Consider the following 22648-nt stretch of genomic DNA (forward strand, 5'->3'; position numbering starts at 1 on the left):
GCAGGTGGGGAAAGCACTGTTGTGCTCGGCTTGTGCTTGTGGGCTTCCCATGGGCACCTGGCTGGCCACTGTGAGTACTATGAGTGCTGAAGTAGATGGGCCTTTGGCCTAATCCAGGAGGGCTCTTTTAATGTTCTTATGCTTGCTTGCCTTTAAAGTGCCACAAGCCTCTTTGTTATTCTATTCATATTTATTCAGAAGTAAGTCTCGCAGTGTTCAGTGGGGCTTACTCACAGGTGCATCCACTTATTCATTTACTGTCTGTTTGTGGTACACTGCAATCTGGATGTCAGGGGTTAATTTCTAAGTGGGTTAAAAAGGTAAAGGTAAAGGTGTCCCCACACTTATAGTGCGAGTCGTTTCCGACTCTTAGGGTGACGTCTTGCAATGTTTACAAGGCAGACAGTATATATGGGGTGGGATTGCCAGTTCCATCCCTGACCTTTCTTTACCCCCCAGCATATGGTGGGTACTCATTTTACCGACCATGGATGGATGGAAGGCTGAGTGGACCTCGACCCCTTTTACTGGAGATTCGACTTCCTCCTTCCCTTGGAATTGAACTCCAGCCGTGAGCAGAGCTTCGACTGTGTTACCGCCGCTTACCTCTCTGCACCACAGAGGATCTTTCTAAGTGGGTTAATGTGCAACAATTCAAGTTGAGAGATGAAAGGCAGGACAGTCCTGTCTTAGAAACATGACATGGATAAATCTGTCCTTTTCAGCTTCTCTCAGCTTCTAGTTTTTCTAGTCTTAAATTCAGATCTCCACATTTCCACATCAATTTGCATTTTAAAAATTAGTAATTAGCATTTGAGTGTGCATTTCTCCTAATATGCACAAGTTTGTGTGCAATTTTATCTGATATACACATTTTTGCAAGCATTTTTTCTCCCAATACAGCACAGTTTTGTACATTATTTTCACCTATGTATTTATTTTTATGTATGCTTTCCCCTAATATATGCATTTTTGTACATGTGGTACATGTTGCAGTTGGAGAACAGCATTGCAAAATTTGGGGGACTGTGAATTTCCACGGATAGCTGTGCTTTGGTTTGTGCAGTTTCAGGAAGTGAGAATTTGGTAGGTTTCCATTAAAATGCGAACTAAACCAGATTTCTTTGCCATCTGTACAGGGGGACAGATGTGATCACCCTTCTTAAATCTTAAATCTAGCTCTTGCAGTGGCTTTCTGTAAATATTACTGTTGGTAATCGCTATAACAGTTTTCTGTCTCTTCCCCATCAAGATTATAATGAAGAGGATGAGCCTTTGCTCACGAATGTTCCTTCTTTTAAGTGGATTTAATGACTTCACATTTTGTAATTTGCTCAAGCACTGGAGGTTTATTAAAATAGAGCATTGGATTGACCCACATACCTGTGTCACAGGGCTGTTGTGGAGTTTCATAATGAGATGTTTGCAAAGTGGGTTTTTATAAATGAAAAGTGTTAAGTATCTTTATTGCAGCACGGTAGAGATCACAGAACACAAGTGAATTAGCGCTAGGCATTAATCCTTATAAGGGAAAACATACCATGGGCAAAAGAACATAATATTTTATTTTATATTAGAATTTCTGTTTTGATCATCTACAACTCAATGAGACATCTGCAAAATCTGAAAGCTTGAGCTTTCAGTAGTTTGAACCTCTTGTAATCACTTGCTCTGTGAGATTCACAAAGCTACTGAGATTAAGATTCACCCAGAGTCTTGTGGACACTTTATTTATTTATTATTTATTATTTGATTTATATCCTGCTCTTCCCCCCAGCAGGAGCTCGGGGCGGCAAACAGAAACACTAAAAACACTTTAAAACATCATAAAAAAGACCTTAAAATACATTAAAACAAAACATTAAAAACATTTTTTTTTAAAAAAAGCTTTGAGCAATTCTGTTTATGTGTGAATTTACAAGGTGAGAAGGAGACATAGGTAATGCTTGATCAAAGGCAGAAATCATGCAGCCCTCAGACTTCAACACATTCAAAGCAACTGAGTCTTCAGAATTCAACTTTTGTTTTAAAAACTTCAGACAAATTCAAACCGGACAACTTCAGCTGAGAAAAACTACCAGCTTTCCATGTCTGTAGCCCTCATCTCGACTCACAGAAGCACATCCTATACGTTGCATAAGAAGTTGTTTTCTTAAGATGCTATATTAACTGCTTTAGTTGCCTCCCGCCAATCAGCCACTAGTACAAGCCAATACTTTAACCTACATGGGAGGAAGTGGTGGCTCCATGACATCCCAACATTTATAGCAGAACTAGCTTGGCCATTACAACATACCAGCCATTTTACTGGTTACTGTGAAATTGGTTTCAATCATTTAACACTCTTGCAATTCCTGCACAGATGTCTGACTGCATCTTCTTCCCTCCCTTCTCCCACACATTGTATATAGAAGAAATTATGTATCCCTATTCATGTAAATAACATCCGGATGAATAATCATTGATAGCACCTGAGAAAGCTATGTCAGGTAAGGTAAACATTCAAGAACAGAACAAACCCTTGAGCTATTCCTTTGTAATACTGTTAACTGCGTCTGCCACAATGATTCATTCACATGATGCACCTTTGAAAGGTGCATTTGATGGCTAAAGTGTCATTTGAATTAATGAACGACATGGTGAAGAGCAAAGACCTTCTATCAAGAATTGTGAAAATAATGTTAATAAATATATAAGAACCAGAGGCCCAGCTTTTCTAAGGTATGTAATGCAAGCCATCTACAACCTGATTTTTAATACGTGCTGTGTCGAAGTGCTGTTGCAAATGGCTCTGCACACTATTCCTGTTATGCATTGATGATGCAGCAAGGATTTCTGTTGCAGATGTACAATTTCTAAAATGCAGAAATTTGCTCTAGGTACAGTTTAAAGTACTTCGACCAATATGTGCACATTAAAAATCTAAAATGATGGGAGATTGGCCAAGTTATCAGCATTTTTGCCAGCCACCAAAAATGGTGCTAACTATATATCTGTGATTGATTCACAAATTAATTTGTCCACACGTCTAATGGGGGCAGTAGACAGAAAAATTACTGTATGAGGTAACACCAGGGCACATTTACACCATACATTTATTCCACTATCACTATTAGTCATGGCTTCCCCAAAGAATCCTGGGAAGTGTATTTTATGAAGGGTGCTAAGAGTTGTTAGGAGACTCCTAGTCTCCTCATAGAGCTACAGTTCTCAGAAATGTTTAGCAGACAATCCCTCTTCCCAGAGAACTTTGGGACCCTTAACTCTATGACATGAAAAAGGGTCTCCTAACATCTCTCAGCACCCTTCACAAACTACACTTCCCAGGATTCTTTGGGGGAAGCCATGACCGTTTAAAGTGGAATAATCGTAGAATAAATGTATGGTGTAAATGTGGCCCAAATCTCTTAACAATTGGACAGCATGTGTTCTCTCAAATGTTCTTAATGATATCAAAATATCAACATCAAAAAAACCACCAGCCCAAATGAACCAAACGAAATAAAACAATCTATTACAAACAAAATATCCACACAGAGACAGTTTTCCACACATTCAAGCATTTTACCTAAAATATCACAGTAAACCTCACAACAATCTTGCAAAGTAAGCCAGTTCTATGATCCTTATACAATGTGAACTGAGAATGAAAGATGAGTGGCATTGTCTAAGATCATATAGTGATTTTGCGAATGAGAGAAGAACCAGATAGTTCCTAGTTCACAGCTCATACTACACTTAACCAGTCCTTAAGTTAAAATGGTTTAATTTCCTTCTTAATGAGGAGTTTTATACAGAAATGATATAAGTAAAAAAAAAAAAGAGTGACTTACCTCGGCAGTACACACTTTGCATCTTGGAGCGCCTTCATCCTGAAGAAGCTATAAGAAGAAGAATAGGCATTTAGGAATAAAACTGACCTTAAAAATGAGTATGGCTGAAGGAAAACAAAATGTACATATGAAAACACACCAGCATTATCTGCTTGGTAGCACTGAAGACTCACAGGGCCAGATCAGTAATGCAAAATGAATGTTTTACAGTTTTAGAATGTGGTTCACATGTGATAATTGGCACCATTCTTGCATTGTAATTTTTTCATTTTATGCTAATGCTCTTAATTAGTCCTCAAGTCAATAAGGCACAAAAAGATAATGGACAATCAGCTTAAAACAGGACTCAGGACTGCAGAGTTTTTCTGAGCCTTCAAAAATAATCAAGTTTATAGTATTTAACCTTCATTCTCAAAGAGAAACTGGATCTTGCGCAGCTTTGTTGGGACAAAGTTTCATTTTGCAGCATATCTGAATTTCAGAATGTATTATTATTATTATTTTATTTTAACCAACCATCCCCCTCTAGGGTGCACACTTTAACATGGTGAGGGGGTTTGAGAGAGTTGAAGAAGCTGAGAGCAATGCCGTCAGGAGTCTAGACCAAGAGGCTAGACTCCTAGCAGGGGCACCCAAGGCGGAATGGTCGGAGCTGAGACACCAGACTAAGATGCATCCAAACTCAGAGGAAGGCAATGGTAAACCACCTCTGAATACCTCCTGCCATGAAAACCCTATGAAGAGAGTATCCAGAATGCAACATGAGATAGTGGAAGCTACTGAGATGGAATCTGCCCAAATTTTGACAAAACTTTGTCAACAAATATGGAAAAGAAAACAATGGCCCACAGTCTGGAAGTGTTCAGTATACATCCCAATTCCAAAGAAAGGGGATCTCAGGGAATGCAGTAATTATTGAACGATTGCCTTAATATCCCATGCAAATAAAGTAATGCTCAAGATTCTACGACAAAGGCTCCTACCATATATGGAGCAGAAATGCTAGATTTCCAAGCTGGATTTAGAAAGGGAAGAGGCACCAGAGATCATATTGCAAACATATGTTAGATAATGGAACGGAGCAAGGAATTTCAGAAGAAAATCACCCTGTGCTTTATAGACTACAGCAAAGCCTTTGACTGCGTAGATCATGAAAAACTATAGAATGTTTTAAAAGAAATGGTGGTGCTGCAACATCTGATTGTCCTGATGTGCAACCTATACTCTGGACAAGAGGCTACTGTATTATTAGATTATATTAGATTTGATTAGACACCCATCTGGCAGAGGTTAGTCTGCCACTCTGGGCGACATACAGCAAAACACAAATACAGTTCATATAAAAACATAAACAGAGAGCATTAAAAATAAAAGGTAAAAACACCCCCAAAGCTGCACGCTGCCAACCTTACCCCCCTCCCACGCCTGTAAGGACAGAATATGAAGAAACTGATTGGTTCCCCATCGGAAAGGGTGTGAGATGGGTGTATTTTATCACCTTATTTGTTTAATCTATATGCAGAACATATCATATGGAAAGCGGGATTGGACCAAGATGAAGGAGGTGTGAAAATTGGAGGGAGAAATATCAATAATTTAAGATATGCGGACGATACCATACTCTTAGCAGAAACCAGTAATGATTTGAAAAGAATGCTGGTGAAAGTTAAAGAGGAAAGCACAAAAGCAGGACTGCAGCTGAACGTCAAGAAGACTAAAGTAATGACAACAGAAGATTTATGTAACTTTAAAGCTGACGACGAGGACACTGAATTTGTCAAGGATTATCAATAACTCGACACAGTCATTAACCAAAATGGAGACAATAGTCAAGAAATCAGAAGAAGGCTAGGAGTGGGCAGGGCAGCTATGAGAGAACTAGAAAAGGTCCTCAAATGCAATGATGTATCACTGAACACTAAAGCCAGGATCATTCAGACCATGGTATTCCCAATCTCTATGTATGGATGTGAAAGTTGGACAGTGAAAAAAGCAGATAAGAGAAAAATCAACTCATTTGAAATGTGGTGCTGGAGGAGAGCTTTGCGCATACAATGGACTGCGAAAAAGACAAATAATTGGGTGTTAGAACAAATTAAACCAGAACTGTCACTAGAAGCTAAAATGATGAAACTGAGGTTATCATACTTTGGACACTACATGAGAAGACATGATTCACTAGAAAAGACAATAATGCTGGGAAAAACAGTCGGGACTTCCGGGAAGGGTGACTTAGCCTGTGCCTGCTTTTGAGACGGGCTCCTGCCTCAAAAGAAGCTTATTCAGATATATCAGTCAGATTTTTTTTTTTTGACTGATTAAACTTCTCCCGGGTAGGGAGAAACGAAGAGATTAACCTCAAAGCCTATTTTTGTTGGGACGACCAGATCTCATTAATTTATGGGACGAGGTCCAGCCGACGAAGGTGGGACGGATTTTCAACAACAAGCTCTATCTGATAAAGCGAACGTTCATCTTATCTTCTAAGAGAGAACGCACTAACAGGCAAGCACCCTTCTTTCTATATTTTTCTTTTACTTGACTTAAATTGTTGCTGTTTAAAAGAGATTTGCCAGATTGATCGGTTTTTGACATCTCACTGGGGAGCCATAACTTCTCTCTGCTACTCACTAATTAATAGCTTATCTCTGTTTTTGTTGCAAAAAGCTGTCCTGGATTTGCATTCTAAAGATATACACAGAAGAGGGATTTCTATTCCAGATTTTTATTTTGAAGAATATTATATTGTCTGAGACTACTCTCTTTTTGGTCTATTTTATTTTGACGAATCTGTTTCCTGACGACCGCCATTAATTGTTTCGATCCTGGGAACTGCATTTTGTTTACTTAAGCATGGAGAGATAAGGCTGTCTGCTCTGTTTATACTGTGATGTCACCAAGTTTGGAGTATTAACCCAATTGTTGCTGAAATAAGAAGTGGTTTTCCTATATTTTTCTTTTAAAATGGCAATTAAGAAAGTGGCTGAGAATCTGGAAATAACTATGTTTCAGAAAATAATGGATGAGATTGAGATAACGAAACAAAACCTGCGACAGGGTTGTAAGGAGCTGAAAATTGAATTGAGTAAAATGAAGCAGGAGATTAAAGATATAGGGGTCCCTGTGAGAGAGGTGACCCTGGAAGGGGTCCCTGTGAGAGAGGAGACCCCGGAGATTGGAACAAACGTGGAACAGGAAAAAGATTTGGAGTCTATGGACTTTAGAAACAAAATCTATTGTTTGGAGACACAGGAGATTAAAGACATAGGGGTCCTTGTGAGAGAGGAGACCCTGGAGACTGGAACAGGGGTCCCTGTGAGAGAGGAGACCCTGGAGACTGGAACAGGGGTCCCTGTGAGAGAGGAGATCCCGGAGATTGGAACAAACGTGGAACAGGAACAAGATTTGGAGTCTATGGACTTTAGAAATAAAATCTATTGTTTGGAACTCAATGTTATCTCTGAAGAAATTAATGAAGATTCTAGAGATAAAGTTATCAATGGCATGGATAATCTTCTGGACTGGATTGATCTGATGGAGCCCAATATAGAGAAAATCTATGGAATTAACTGCAGCCATGTGACAATGGAAAAACTTTCAAGAGATGACCCAGTGTATTTTGAAAAAAAGAACAGAGATATGATTTTACAGCAGTATTTCAGCAACCTATTCAGAATGGATGGCAAGAAAATATTTGGGATAGAGGTAATTCCCATCAGACTCTTACTATATGACTATGGCTTTGACAGCAAGATTATTATGGAATACTGATAATGGAAGATTGGATACTGAAATTACTGGACTTAACAAGACTACTGAAGATGGAAGATGGAAAATGGAACTAATAGGGATAATAGAACAATGGCTACTGAAATTACTGAACCTAACAGATTCTGATGTGATGGATTAATTGAAATGTTTATTTTGACTATGGTTATGACAATAAGATTATCATAATTAGTAATGAGATGGATTAATCGATATGCTTATCTGGAAAAAAAAATTGATAGATATATTTCTTAAAGAATTGAAACCTCTCTTTGACTTTTTGTGGAAAGAATAAAGTAATGTTTATGAGATTTGATGATTAAGTAAGATAACTACTGGAGGAAAGTGATTTTATAATATGACTTAAGAGACAGGATTGTTATATATTATAGACTTATAACTGATTTGATCTTTGACAAATGGGAAGTCAATATTTTACTCTTTATTTTTTATTTTTGTTTTTTTTTTTCTTTTCTTTTTTTTTTTTTTTGTTTAACTATTTTTGATTTTGTTTTTTGTCTTTGAATGTTTTATGATTTCGTCTTGTATGTTTTATGAAAATCTGAATAAAAATTATTGAAAAAAAAAAAAGAGAAGACATGATTCACTAGAAAAGACAATAATGCTGGGAAAAACAGTCGGGAGTAGAAAAAGAGGAAGGCCAAACAAGAGATGGTTTGATTCCATAAAGAAAGCCACAGACCTGAACTTACAAGATCTGAGCAGGGTGGTTCATGACAGATGCTATTGGAGGTCACTGATACATAGGGTCGCCATGAGTCGTGATCGAATTGAAGGAACATAACAACAACAATAACAACAACAACAAACCAACCATGGGGTCTGCCCCAGACGACCTACACAATAATGAATGAACGTTGTGTAGCAGCAGGGCCTAGTGATCATTGCAGTGGATGGCTTTATGGAATCCAAACATGAATACAGGAGACTTAGGGCTGGGTCAAATGTAACAACCTCAGTCTAGTAAAGCATGAATTATTGGAATGAAAATGAGTGTTGTGCCCATATGTTTCCTCTCTCCTCTTTCCCTTCCCTTATTCATTGTAATGAAAGACTTCCAAATGGCTAAGAGTTCTGTTTTGTCTCGGGCAGTCTGCTATGTTAAGATTCCATCCAGGCTCTGTCTAAAATTTCAGAATGCATTCAGCAATGACTTTTGTTGGGATTTGGGGATGTGTGTGTGTGTCTCCTCTACTGACTTTTGATCTCTATGTATTTAAATAAGGTTGAGCAGAGCACACTGCATTCTGGGAGTTGGCATTTTCTCCCTCTGTCTTTCTCTACCAAACTACAAATCCCAGGAGAAGGGAGTGCAAGAGCCTTTGGTCACTTGCATTTAATCATTAAAGAGAAAAGAAGCACTGAGACAGGAGTATGGTGACAGGGAGAAAGAATGAAAATGAGCAACCAAGGCTGTGAGGTGGGAGTGGGCATAAATGCTCAGTTTATACTCCAGTTTATGGGAAATATTTCTCTCTGGCCTACCCTTTCAACTTTGGAGAACTATGTCTTTGGCCTGAAATTTCTATTTTAATTGTAGGGTTCTATTCAACTAAGGATTACTCAAAGTGAACCCATTAGAATCCATGAACCTAAATTAGTCATGTCGATTAACTTCAATGGGCCTACACTGGGTAGGCCTAGCACTAAATACCACCTATAGTAATTATTTCTAAATGTGCATCTGTATGTATATATATTAGCATATTCAGATTTGGGCCCTCTTTTGTCCTCTGGTTTGGTGATGCACCCCCCCCCTTTTAGGACAAGTGGCCATCCTACTTACAGAGTTTGTTCAATCAATTTATTTATTTTTTATTTATTAAATTTATTAGTCGCCCATCTGGCTGGTTGTCCAGCCACTCTGGGCGACGTACAAAATAAAAACATACAAATACATTAAAACATTAAAAATCTCAACAACAATAATAAAACCTAGCCCACCCCAAAAGCCTGCCTGAAGAGCCAGGTTTTCAAGGCCCGGCGGAAGCTCATCATAAAGGGGGCATGGCGGAGATCATTTGGGAGGGAATTCCACAAAGTGGGGGCCACAATTGAAAAAGCCCTCTCCCTAGTCCTCACCAGTCTAGCTGTTTTAACTGGTGGGATAGAGAGAAGGCCTTTTGAGGCTGATCTTGTTGGGCGGCATTGCTGCTGATGCTGGAGGTGCTCCTTCAGATAGACTGGGCCGAAACCGTATAGGGTTTTAAAGGTCAGAACCAACACCTTGAATTGGGCCCGGAAAACAACCGGTAACCAGTGCAACTCCTTTAGCACTGGAGTGATGTGATCTCGCTGGCGGCTGCCTTTAATCAGGCGAGCCGCCACATTCTTTACCAGTTGCAGCTTCTGGACCGTTTTCAAGGGTAACCCCACGTAGAGCGCGTTACAGTAGTCTAGGCGAGAGGAGACCAGGGCATGTACTACCGATGGGAGCAGATGATTGGGGAGGTAGGGGCGCAGCCTCCATATCAGATGGAGTTGATACAGCGCTGCCCGGTTTACAGCCGAGACCTGAGCCTCCATGGACAGCTGGGAGTCTAGAATGACCCCCAGGCTATGGACCTGGTCTTTCAGGGGCAGCTGTACCCCATTGAGCACCAGGTCAATATCCCCCAACCTTCCCTTGTCTCCCACAAACAGTACCTCAGTTTTGTCAGGGTTCAGCTTCAGCTTATTCCTTCCCATCCAGTCACTCACCGACTCCAGGCACTTGGATAGGGTTTCTACAGCCAACCTCGGTGAAGATTTGAATGAGAGATAGAGCTGCGTGTCATCCGCATACTGGTGACACTGCAGCCCAAATCCTCTGATGATAGCCCCCAGCGGCTTTATATAGATGTTGAACAGCATTGGGGAGAGGATGGAACCCTTTGGCACCCCACAAGTGAGAGGCCAAGGATCCGAAACCTCATCCCCCAATGCCACTCTCTGGTACCTACCAGACAGGAAGGAATGGAACCACTGCAATACAGTGCCCCCTATGCCTAACCTCTTCAGGCGGTGCAGAAGGATACTGTGGTCAACGGTATCAAAAGCCGCTGAGAGATCCAGGAGGACAAGGAAGGTGCATTCATTATCCACATTATCCCACACCCTCCTCATATCATCCACCAAAGCGACCAACACCATTTCAGTCCCATGTTCAGGCCTGAAACCTGATTGAAGTGGATCCAGATAATCCGCTTCCTCCAAATGCACTTGGAACTGCTTCGCCACCACTCGCTCAACCGCCTTGCCCAGGAATGGCAGATTTGAGACTGGGCGAAAGTTGTTCAGATCTTGGGGATCCAAGGAGGGCTTCTTTAGAATTGGTTTTAATACTGCCTCCTTGAGAGCTGATGGCATTACTCCCTCTTCCAGGGATGCATTTACCACCATCTTGATCCCCTCGCCCAGTCTATCCTTGCAGCTCATAATGAGCCACGATGGGCAAGGGTCAAGTAAGCAAGTGGTTGGCTTTAAGGCTGAAAGCACATTGTCCACTTCATCAGAAGGAAGAAGCTGGAACCAATCCCACATCACTGGAGCACCACTGGCCGCCTCTGGCTCACTCACTGTGTCCACAGTGCACAGAATAGCACTCTTAATTCAATCAATTTTCTTGGTAAAGTGCTTTGCAAACTCATTACAGGAGGCCTTAGCATGTTCCATCGGTTCCGGGGCAACTGGAGCGACCAGGCTCCGGACCACTTGGAACAGCCTCCTGGGACAGCACTCTGCAGACGCAATAGAGGCAGCATAAAAATCCTTTTTTGTTGCCCTTATCACCACATGGTAGGCTGCCGCAGCTGCTCTAACCCGTGTTCAATCGTCATCAGAGTGAGATTTCCACCACCGGCGCACTAGCCATCTCACTTCCTGCCTCAGAGTTCACAATTGTGGAGTATACCATGGTGCCGTCTGAGCTCTATTCAGGGGGAGAGGGCATTTCGGAGCCACCTGGTCTAGTGCCCTGGTGATTGCAGCATTCCACACTTCCACCAGGGTCTCAACCGAGTGCCCATGTGCATGCTCCAAAGAATCCCCAAGCGCATTCAGGAATCCATCTGGATCCATCAGACGTCTGGGGCGGACCATCCTAATGGGTCCTCCACCCCTACGGAGGGTTTGTGGCACCAAGAAGTCCACCCTCACCAAGTAGTGATCTTACCATGACAAGGGGGTGATGGATGTACCCCCAGTTTTCAGATCACTCCCCTCCTCTCCCGAGACAGACACAAGGTCGAGTGCATGACCAGCTATATGGGTGGGCCCCGTTGGGATAAGGTGCAGCTCCCAGGAAGCCATGGTTTCCATGAAGTCCCGAGGCGCCCCTGTGAGGATGGCCTCCGAGTGTACATTAAAGTTCCCCAGTACCAATAAATCTAGCATTTAATCTGAAACATGCATGAGAATGACAATCTGAGGTGATACATCAAGGCAGATGTGAAGCCCGGCTAGTGAGGGGAATGGTTTGGGGAGAGTGGGTGTGCCTGGGAAGGGGTGTGGCATGGGGAGAATCCCAAAGTCCGGAAAGCAGGCCTGGAGGCCCACAATTTCCCCCTGGGCTTGAGGTTTCCTACTCCTGAACTATTCAGTTGAAAACTTTATCACATGGTGAGTTGGTTGTATTGATTCCTAGTTTAAGCTGGTTGTTTTTATTGACCCCTAGTATATGACAAAAGCTCTTGAACAGGATATGTTGTTAGATAACACTTTCTCGACATGACACTGCGGTCCCATACATGAAAGAAGAAATAAATCTCATTGAGCTCCATGAAGCTTACTCTCAAGTGGGTGCTAGACTGCAGTCTGAATCACAAGTTTCAAAGACACTGAAAGAGTTGTTAATTCTATTGCATAGTTCAGCATCTCTTGTCAGTGCTAAATGGCCATTGCTTTGTAACACTAACTCAAGTGCCTCTACTTCAAGAAAGACTTTTTAAAAATGGGAAGGAAGTCATGGGAGAGAGTTCCTTCACTCTGCAGCAAACTCGAAGACATCTTTGGTGAAATCTCTCTTACATATTGCATATACATGGGGTATCTCAGATTTGACTGAAAGTCAACAAAATGTCTGCACAATATGTTTGATAGAGATATTTAACTAGACAGAACAGGTAAAAAGAAGGACATTAACAATGGACTTAGACATGTAGAAAAATAGGTTTTAGGGTGCAATCCCATACCCACTTACTTCTGAGGAGACATGTTTACTCTTGCACTATTAAAGGCTTGTTTATCCCGAAGAAGATGGACATTAGTAAACATATCACAGTTACGAACTGAAAACACATAAAGCTTCTGAAGGGTAACTCTCTCCTTTGTTCTCCCACTGATAATGCTTTTGTGTTTGCTCTTGCTTCCTAGCCATCTTATTGAGTTCAGTAGCAACCTTCTTTCTAGCATATTTATAACACTTCTTATTAAAAGAGCAAAAAGGACTCTGTACTTGATGAAGAGTATTTTTAAAGCTATTTTGATATACATGCGTTGCTTTCTGCTTCCATCTAAGCAGGAGGCATAATCTCCAGCAACTCCCTTAACTTTTCATTTCTCCAGGGTGATATATAACCTTACTGTCTGTAGGTAGCCATTGTCGCGGGAAATAGTTTTCTCCTACCTTCTGAAAGGACGTAATTTATAACATGAAATTAAAAGCATCAAATTAGTAACCCAATCCCTGTATTCCAGTTTAATGAACTAGCGCCTTCATTGCATTATTGTTTTGTGCCACTGGACCAATCTGTTTTGTTTTGCAAACAAAATCTGTTTTTTATTAATAAAGAAATGCAAAAGGGGGAAGAAAAGAAAAGAGACATCCTTGGCACAGTTAGAATGATGTCTCCCAGGGGCCTCCATGGTCTCATTTAAAAAAGCATTTGCTTCATTCACTCTTCGCAAAACTGAGAAAAAACATGAATATTTGTGTCTTTTTCTTTAAAAAGAAAACTTTTAAAAGGGGATCATGAGATAGCTGTGTATGCATTGTGTCTGATATGGACCCCTCCGGGACATTACAAAGGCTTTAGACATTGGATGTTCAAATCACTGTTCAGCTCTTTTTCAGGATCAAATTGGACATTACGGTAAACACATTATCACAAACCACATCTGCATTTTTTAAATTATAGGATTCCTCCCTGCCCCCCAATTATAAATATAGGGGGCTATATCCAGTGATGCCCATTCATGAACTTTCACTTGCATAACAGGATTTCTGTTTTTCTACTCTCCCCTACAACTGCTACAAATCTTCCCCAGATAGGTAGGGGCCACCCCCTCGAGCAGATTTGGGGGGCATGGGGGTTACAGAGGGAGAAGAGGTAGGGGAATTCTGCTTGTGCAAATTTGGACATCACTCAGGATTTTTTCCTCAGAACCTCAGCTTGTAGGGAAGGACAGATTTAACCTTTTCCTTCCCTGTTGTAGTCCCTACAAAAAAACCCCCTCCCATTGGCCCCATGAGAACTTTCATTCCTCAGCTAGTAGCAGCTGGGGTATCATTACCATCAGGACTGTGTCAGGGGAGAAAAGGGTTAAACCTGCCTTCATTGTGTATTTCAGTCCCAATGAAAATTTCCCTCCACCACAGTTGCTATTAATTTATCTTATTTAAGTCACAGATGTGGGTTTGTAATGGTGCATTTAGCATCAATTTGCTGTCCAAGCAGAACACCACAACTGGGATATCACCCCTTTTTTTCAACCAACATGTTTAGTAGCTGGTGGTTAGAGCTACCTCAATCATGATACCCCCCCAAAAAACCCACCCTCATATTATCTCCATATTAAAGATGGGCACTAGTATCACTCTAGAAGAAATGTGATGGAACTGGATTTCATTCAAATCTACACCATACATGTGTTTCAGGTTCTGAAGACCCAGTTATGTCAATTTTGAATTTGTAGGGTGCCAGCTCTTTCAGTGACACACAACGGATATGTTTTACGTGGAGATGGCACTTTTCAGTGCCAACTTGACACAATGACATAATTGTACCTTGTTGGCCCCCAAGGCCTGTGGACAATACAGCCTGCTATAGACCTAAAGTCATCTATCTCATAGTGAAACCCTTTGGGCTGCGATGAGTTCCCTGGTCTGGTTAGGCATAGTTAGGCTCAGGTAACTATGGCTTCTGGGTACACACTTCTCTTCAGAAGTTATAGAAAAGATATGGTCAGGAGGGGCCCATCCAATTTGTAACATATCAAGTGGTGCTTATTTTTCCTCATTAAGCAAAGCAGAAAGAGTTTTGCAACGGTTTCCCAAACTGCAAAGCATGGACAAGGACTCTGTGGCCCTTGGTGGGCTAGAGCCCTAACCATTGGCCATGCTGGCAGGGGCTGAAGGGAGCTGGAGTCCAGCAACATCTGGAGGGCCACAGGTTTCTCATCCTTGCTTTAAACAGATAAATTTTGTAGAAACAGTTCTAAAATATTTTAGAGTATGGTATTCTCTTTCTGCAGTTACTGATTAAATAGACATCAGAATCTCATGGGTTTATCACTACGTTTCTATGGATCATAACTGTATGACATCGAGCTGTTAAATAACTGCAGTCCAAACTATCAATGTATGTCACCATCTTTGGTCTATCTGGTTCAACTCTGTAACATTAGGATTTTGTTCCCTGTTCCAATGAGATGGTGTTCACATACAAAACATGTCTGAGATTAATCCAGGGAGATGGATAAAGCTAAAAGAGTCACTTAGGCAGTTTTGGACTATCAAAGTAGCAGATTTATGCACAGCAATGTTACTAAAATATGAAGATGAAAGAAAGAAAACCAAGATATACTTTTAGATGCCTCCAAATTAATAGATGAATCCATTAAGAAAATCTCTGCTCAGAGGAACTATTGTTGCCAAAGCAAGGAAGTATCACTGGTCTTAGAAAAGAAACCTTCAGCTAATTTTGAAATATGAGTTCCTTGTATTATATTGTAGCCACGAGGATAAGCCAACACAAAAGCATTCTGATTTACTATGCCAATACACAGGAACAGTATTTTTTTTCCTGTACACTACAGTTCCTGTCCAACATGTCCATCACTAACTAGGCAAAACGTTCTCAGTACAGCATAATCAGATCGTGTAACTTCATTTTTACAGCCAAGAAGGGGATAGGCATATTCCAGTAGCTGTAAAGAACTGAGAAGTAGTCCTCTTCATAGCGTTTGAAATGCTCAAATCTGCATTTTAAAACTTCAAAAGAAACTGCAGTGGAAATAAAAAATGACAACACAGAAGTTCTTAATTCTGTCCCATGGGTCAGCCATCTTGTTCAATTGTTAGTAGCTCTACATTGAACCGAAGAGGGGGAAATGGCCTGTATTTTCACACACACTGAAAATAATAATTTCTTTTTAAAACCCCTAAAAATGGGCAAACCCTTCTCCTGTTGGTGTTTGGTGTATTGAAATACAGTTTTAAAATTAACAGGTAAGAAAGCAATGCATGTTTCCTATGAATGAGACAAATACTTACTTGCATATCAGTTAAATAAGACAAGATTACATATAGCTGCTCTGTAGTATTTACTCACTGTGCTTCTATAGAATTTGCTTCCACAAGATGTAGGAATGGCCACCGACTTAGATGGTTTTAAAAGATGATTAGACCAATGGGTGTATCAATAGCTGCTAGCGGACAGTGGAGCAATGAGGGTGGGGCACCATCACATTCTTGGCTTCTGAACACGTAGGGTCACTGCTAAGAAAGGGGAAGCACAGACAGTTCAGTGTGGTGTGGGCATGGCAGTGCAGCAATAGGAGCATAGAATTGACTCCACTGGCGTGCCCACACTGCACCTCACTCCCCGTGCCTCCCCCTCTCCCTCACGCTCAGTAATAAGCGGCCATCAGCCTTGACACCCAGAAACCAGGAACACAATCCTACCCCACCTTCCCCACCTTATTTACTACTACTGGCTGCTAGTCATAATGGGTATGCTACTTCCAGGATCAGAGGCTTCATGCCTCTGAATACCAGTCACACTGAAAAGCAGGTCAGTTAGACAGGGCTTTGGTTTGATCCAGCAGAGCTCTTTGTGTTTCTGACTCCTGTAGTAACGTGAGGTTCTGAGAGCTGTATCCAGACAAGTTCTGAAGGCACATGATTGAACAAGATGGCTGACATTAAGCAGGTCTGAGTTTCTTCAGTATGCGGAAGAGAGACCACCTGGGAACCCTATGTATGCTTGAGTTCCATGATGGGAGAAATATTGAACATAGATGAAATAACGTACAGGTTTTGTACACTGAGCCAGTGTGGTGTAGTGGTTAAGGTGTTGGACTACGACCTGGGAGACCAGGGTTCAAATCCCCACATAGGCATGAAGCTTACTGGGTGACCTTGGGACAGTCACTGCCCTCAGCCTCATGAAAACCCTATTCATAGGGTCGCCATAAGTCGGAATTGACTTGAAGGCAGTACATTTACATTTTTTTTGTACAGTACAACTTGGTCAGGAATTACTACAAAGGTGTAAGGAACTTGCAAACTATCTCCAAAGGGCCAACATGGTTGCCTTGTGAAATTCATGAGTACACTTCACATATCTGCATTTAAAGTAAAATAAAGCACCAACAATGGGGAAATTAGGATTGGAACTGCACTGTGCAGGGAGAGGGATTTAAGCCTTTCCCCCTGCATAGTGGTCCTTGAAGGTCCAAGAAGGAGCTTTCATTAATGCCAAATTTAAGATGGGACAAAACAGTTGTCCCCAATTCACAACCACATTTGTAGGTAGTGAATTGGGGGTGGTCAGTTCCGTTCCATTTGGAGGGAGTGAAATTCACTCCCCCCCCCACCCATGGTTTCCGGGGTCGAGAATGTTCACAGTTGTGGCCTTCGTACCCAAATGTTCTCACCTTCAACATTTTCTAAAACTTCTGAGACAGAAAAATGGTGGCAGTGACAGCTAGAGGAAGGCTTTGTACATTCCTAACCACGCATGCTCAGGGTGGAGGAGGATTTTCCTTTCATTGCAATAATTGTTTCCCAGAACAGTTGGCAACATTCACTCACAGAGGAAAAAGTAAATGTCTGCACTTGGAGACATCATTAGGCTAAGAGCTCAATCACCTCCCTGGCTCCTTTGAAAACCAGTTTTTTGCTATCGCTTGATCCTGGCTATGGCTTGGTTACACTAAAGTGAATCAGAATGTTGGAAAAGTGGGACATAATCTTTGGATTTTTTTATTTATTCATTCAAAAGATTTACATGCTGCCCTTCCAACACATTCACATTGTTCAAAGTGGCTCACAACAGTTACAACAAAACAATCTCATAATAAAACAACAGTTGGTTAGACAGATAGATGTACGATATAAGCGTAATGTTTATTTTTGTTCTAGAACCATGCTTTACAAAAAGTGACAAATGCATATGTGTGGGTGAAAAAAAGAATAATGGTGTTTTTTAAAAGAAATCAGTATATGCTAATTGTATTGGAGCATAGGTCACCTTAACCATGAAGCTGGGTTACATGACAGTGTCCATGCCTGGATAATGGATGCTTTATTATACAGCCATGAGAGGGGATGTATACTATAGCCAGCATGGATTTTTCACATTCCACCATGTTAAATTGAAAATACCCCCATGCCATTCTGCTGCTTCCCATAAGCTAATTTCAAAACAAAATCTTACAAAACTTATAGTCCTGAACACAGAAACACTTGCTTAACAACCCTGAGTTTTAATTAATTCAAGAAATTTAACATTGGAGTCTATGACAGCACAGGCATGCTCAGTAAGAACCAGCTGTCAGTGTTCTAAAAGCTAGACTAACAGCTATTTGGTTTGGCTAATCGGGGCCAAACCCACACCAGACATTGATTCAACTTTAAACCGTCATGGCTTCCCCCAAAGAATCCTGGGAAGTGTAGTTTGTGAAGGGTGCTGAGAGTTGTTAGGAAACTCCTATTCCCCTGACAGAGCTCTAGTGGCCAGAGTGGTTTAACAGTCAGCCCCTCTACCCAGAGATTTCTGGGGATTGTAGCTCTGTGAGGAGAATAGGCGTCTCCTAATAATTCTCAGCCCCCTTCACAAACTACACTTCCCAGGATTCTTTGGGAGAAGCCATGTTTAAAGTGGAATAAATCTCTAGTGCGGATGTAGCCAGGAACAGCTTTGGTTTAAATTTGGTGCATGCACTATAGCTGCCCTATTTCCCTGCTTTATAAAGAAATATCAGTTGGCTTTAGGTACATTCTTAAAACCGCAAGGGTTTTTTGCCTATTAGTGAATACAGAAATTACTCAGATGCTGATGAGGATAGCACATTGATTTAATGAAAGGTACCTTCTGTTCAGAAGGTGGGACCCATAGCAGTTCATGAACAACTACAGGTTTGGAAAACTACTGCCCTAAATAAAACACAGGTCAAAAACTTGCAAAAAGTCCTCCAACTAGCAAAATATGCTTGTTTTTCATATAAAAGTGTTAAATTTACCATAGCTTCTAATTTAAAAGGTTTTGCCTCTGATTGGTCAATGCTCTTTGCCTCTATGAATGGAATATGCTAATAGGAAGGCAGCAGTGATTAAACATCATTAAATAAATCTCACAGAGGCTCGGTTTGATGCCCAAGGAAGTAGATGAAAGGTGTGTTTGTTCTGAACTAATGTAACTTAATAATAAAGAGCATGTTAAGTTCTTGAAGTTCCTAGTTCAAATGTCTTAGCCACAAACTCACTGGATAGCTCTACTTGTCAGCCTTACTCCCTCTCAGCAATAATACTGGAGTCTCCCTTAGTTTCCTCAATCCTGCAACTAAACATACAACAAATTGAGCCTTCTCATCTGTGCTGGTGATTGGTAGATGTTGCGCATTCAGCTCTGCAGGCATCATCTCTTTTCCATCACTAGATGGAGTCTACTGTTTCCTGCAGGCTTACATCATTATAGAGGTCACGTGCAAGGTCATTTCATGTCCTGATCAGCAAACAGAATTGGCTCCTATTTTTGCTGTCAAACATCTACACGCGCTGGATTGGTGCATCAAGTTCATTTTGCTTCTGGTGTTATGCACATGCTTGTCCCGGTGAACGCCTTGCTGACATGCTTATTTCCACAGAGAGCTACTTAATTCTCCCAAACGTACAAGAAGGTGGAATGAGCTGGTCTGAATAGCCCCAGTGCTGTTTCAGCTATTTTGGCTGTTGGCACATGCTAAAGCAAAGATTGTTTAGAGTTAAAAATGCAAGCGGCCAACAGAGTAGGAGTCCATTCTTTTTCCTGTATTGAATATGAGGGTCAGAAATGAGTACCAGATAACCCGAAGCAGATGCAGGAAGAGCAGAAAGAATGCCAGTAACTTAGGGTGACCACTTCAAGGAAATAAAAGGCCAGCTGTCTGAAAAGTAAAACGTTCTGCCTTTTTGAGTTGCAGCAGTCAAACTGCCAAACTAGGCCCAATATAAAATTGTGGATCTGTATCATGCTCCTCGATGATCCTCTGTGGCGCAGAGTGGTAAGCGGCAGTAACACAGCCGAAGCTCTGCTCACGGCCGGAGTTCGATTCCAACGGAAGGAGGAAGTCGAATCTCCGGTAAAAGGGGTCGAGGTCCACTCAGCCTTCCATCCATCCGTGGTGGGTAAAATGAGTACCCGGCATATGCTGGGGGGTAAAGAAAGGCCAGGGAAGGAACTGGCAATCCCACCCCATATATATGGTCTGCCTAGCAAATGTTGCAAGACGTCACCCTAAGAGTCGGAAACGACTCGCACTATAAGTGTGGGGACACCTTTACCTTTACTTTTTATTATGCTCCTCAGTGCTAAACAGGCAATGCACTGGTATCATGTGCCTGAGTGTAGTTGTCTAGGGGTTTCAGGGGGTCTTAGACACCTTACATTTTGGGGTGCAGGGTCCCTATATCTCCAGCATTCTACAAGCCAATCAGCATAAAAAGGGAGTGTGTTAGCCACTGAGAAGAACTTTCTAACATGCTTCCTTGCCCTTTCCTGCCGGTCAGAGTGACAGGAGGTGCGTGAATCACTGTGAAGACTCTTTACAGTAGCTAACACACTCCCCTCATTCCGATTGGCTCCTAGGGATGTCTGTTGTGGGAGAAGGCGTGCACAGGAAAGACTGAGAAATGTGGAGATAATAACGGACAGCAAACATGTGGGCAAGGGGGCATGGCTGTGAGGGTCCATGTCATGACTCACATGAAGGGACTCTGCACATCAGAACTATACTACTGATCATGTGGCAACAACCAAACAGAACACTGCCAAGATACCCTGAACTAGGACTGTGCACCAAATTATGCTGAATCCTGAACTGAATTGGGCTGATTCGGGGTGATCCAGTCTTTGCCCAAGTTGGGTGGAGGTGACCCCAGATTGCTATGGGTTGGATCAGGCAGCTCAGGGCAATATAGGGCTATTGGGGGATGGGGTGTTGGGCTGGAAAGAGAGGCAGGTGTCAGATGGGAAGAAGTTGAAGCAGCAGAAAGGCCTAAGAGAGGAGGAACCTACTTGTTGGCTGCACCTCTCCAAGAGAAGGTAGGGGTGGGTGGAGTGGGGTGGATACCTTTGGATGCAGGATAGGATCAGGTGCTCCTTCACAAGGGCTTCCCTCCAGGAAGTGGCTTGCAAAGGAGCACCTCACAGGATCAAATCAAAGCTGTTGAGCAGAGGATGCAATTCCAGAGGGTGTAGGTGTTCTTTCTGTCAGGCATCCTCATGGCCTTTTCCCAAGGCCCCTTTGCCACAGCAACCCTCTGGGTCTCCTACCACCATCTGAGACTGGGCTGCAGGAGGCTGCTGCTGAAGGAGGAGCTGAGCTCTGGCCAAGGAGAAGCCAACAGGGAGCCAGTAGAAGGCAGCTTCCTAGCTGATCCCAGGTGATGCTGGGGGAACATTACTCGAGTCCCTGGGTACTCCAATATGGGGTCCCGCAGGGTTCAGTTCTGTCCCCCATGCTTTTTAATATCTATATGAAGCCGCTGGGTGAGGTCATCAGGAGTTTTGGAGTGCGTTTCCAGCAATATGCTGATGATACGCAGCTCTACTACTCCTTTTCATCTTCGTCAGGTGAGGCTGTTGATGTACTAGACCGCTGCCTGGCCGCGATAATGGGCTGGATGAGAGCTAATAAACTGAAACTCAATCCTAACAAGACTGAGAAGCTGTTGGTGGGAGGACCCTCTGCCCAGATGGTTGACGTTCGACCTGTCCTAGATGGGGATACACTCCCCCTAAAGGAACAGGTACGTAGTTTGGGGGTCATTAGATCCGCTCCTGTCACTTGAGGCTCAGGTAGCCTCGGTGGCACGGAATGCATTCTACCAGCTCCGGCTGGTAGCCCAACTACGACCCTATCTGAGCAAGGAGCATCTTGCCTCAGTTATCCATGCTATGGTAACCTCTAGATTGGACTACTGTAATGCACTCTACGTGGGGCTACCTATGAAGACGGTTCGGAAACTTCAGCTAGTGCAAAATGCTGCGGCCAGAGTTCTCACTGGGACAAAGAAATTTGACCATATAACACCTGTCCTGGCGCAGCTGCACTGGCTACCGATATGTTTCCGGGCCAGATTCAAAGTGTTGGTTCTTACCTATAAAGCCCTAAACGGCATTGGACCGCAATACCTGATGGAGCGCCTCTCTCGCTATGTACCTACCCGTTCACTACGCTCGACGTCGAAGGCCCTTCTCCGGGTCCCAACTCATAAAGAGGCCCGGAGATCAACAACTAGATCTAGGGCCTTCTCGGTGGTGGCCCCTGAACTATGGAATGCCCTCCCAGACGAGATACGCCTGGCGCCTTCTCTGTTATCTTTTCGGCGCCAGGTAAAAACTTACCTTTTCGCCCAGGCTTTTTAAATTTTGTAAATTTTTAAATATTTTAATTTAACATTCTAAACTTAATATGATCTTAATTTATAAATCTCAATGGCAATTTTATTAATGTTTTATAATTGTACTATATATTTTTTTTCCACACTTGCTCATATTTTAATTGTGATTTTATTTGTTGTACACCGCCCTGAGAGCTTTCTGCTATAGGGCGGTCTAGAA

At 42.1% G+C, this 22648-nt stretch overlaps 1 protein-coding gene across 9 annotated transcripts in view; it reads right to left on the reverse strand.

Moving 5' to 3' along the window:
- LOC133387866 (uncharacterized) overlaps positions 1 to 22648 on the reverse strand; it is a 448159-nt gene that overhangs the window by 319336 nt on the left and 106175 nt on the right. For all 9 annotated transcript variants that reach the window (XM_061633579.1, XM_061633574.1, XM_061633575.1 and 6 more), the window contains one exon: positions 3834 to 3881. In XM_061633579.1, coding sequence (XP_061489563.1) covers positions 3834 to 3881 — 48 coding nt within the window. The remainder of the gene's footprint in view (positions 1 to 3833; positions 3882 to 22648) is intronic.

This window comes from Rhineura floridana, chromosome 6 (genome assembly GCF_030035675.1).
Source record: "Rhineura floridana isolate rRhiFlo1 chromosome 6, rRhiFlo1.hap2, whole genome shotgun sequence".
Lineage (NCBI taxonomy): Eukaryota > Metazoa > Chordata > Lepidosauria > Squamata > Rhineuridae > Rhineura > Rhineura floridana.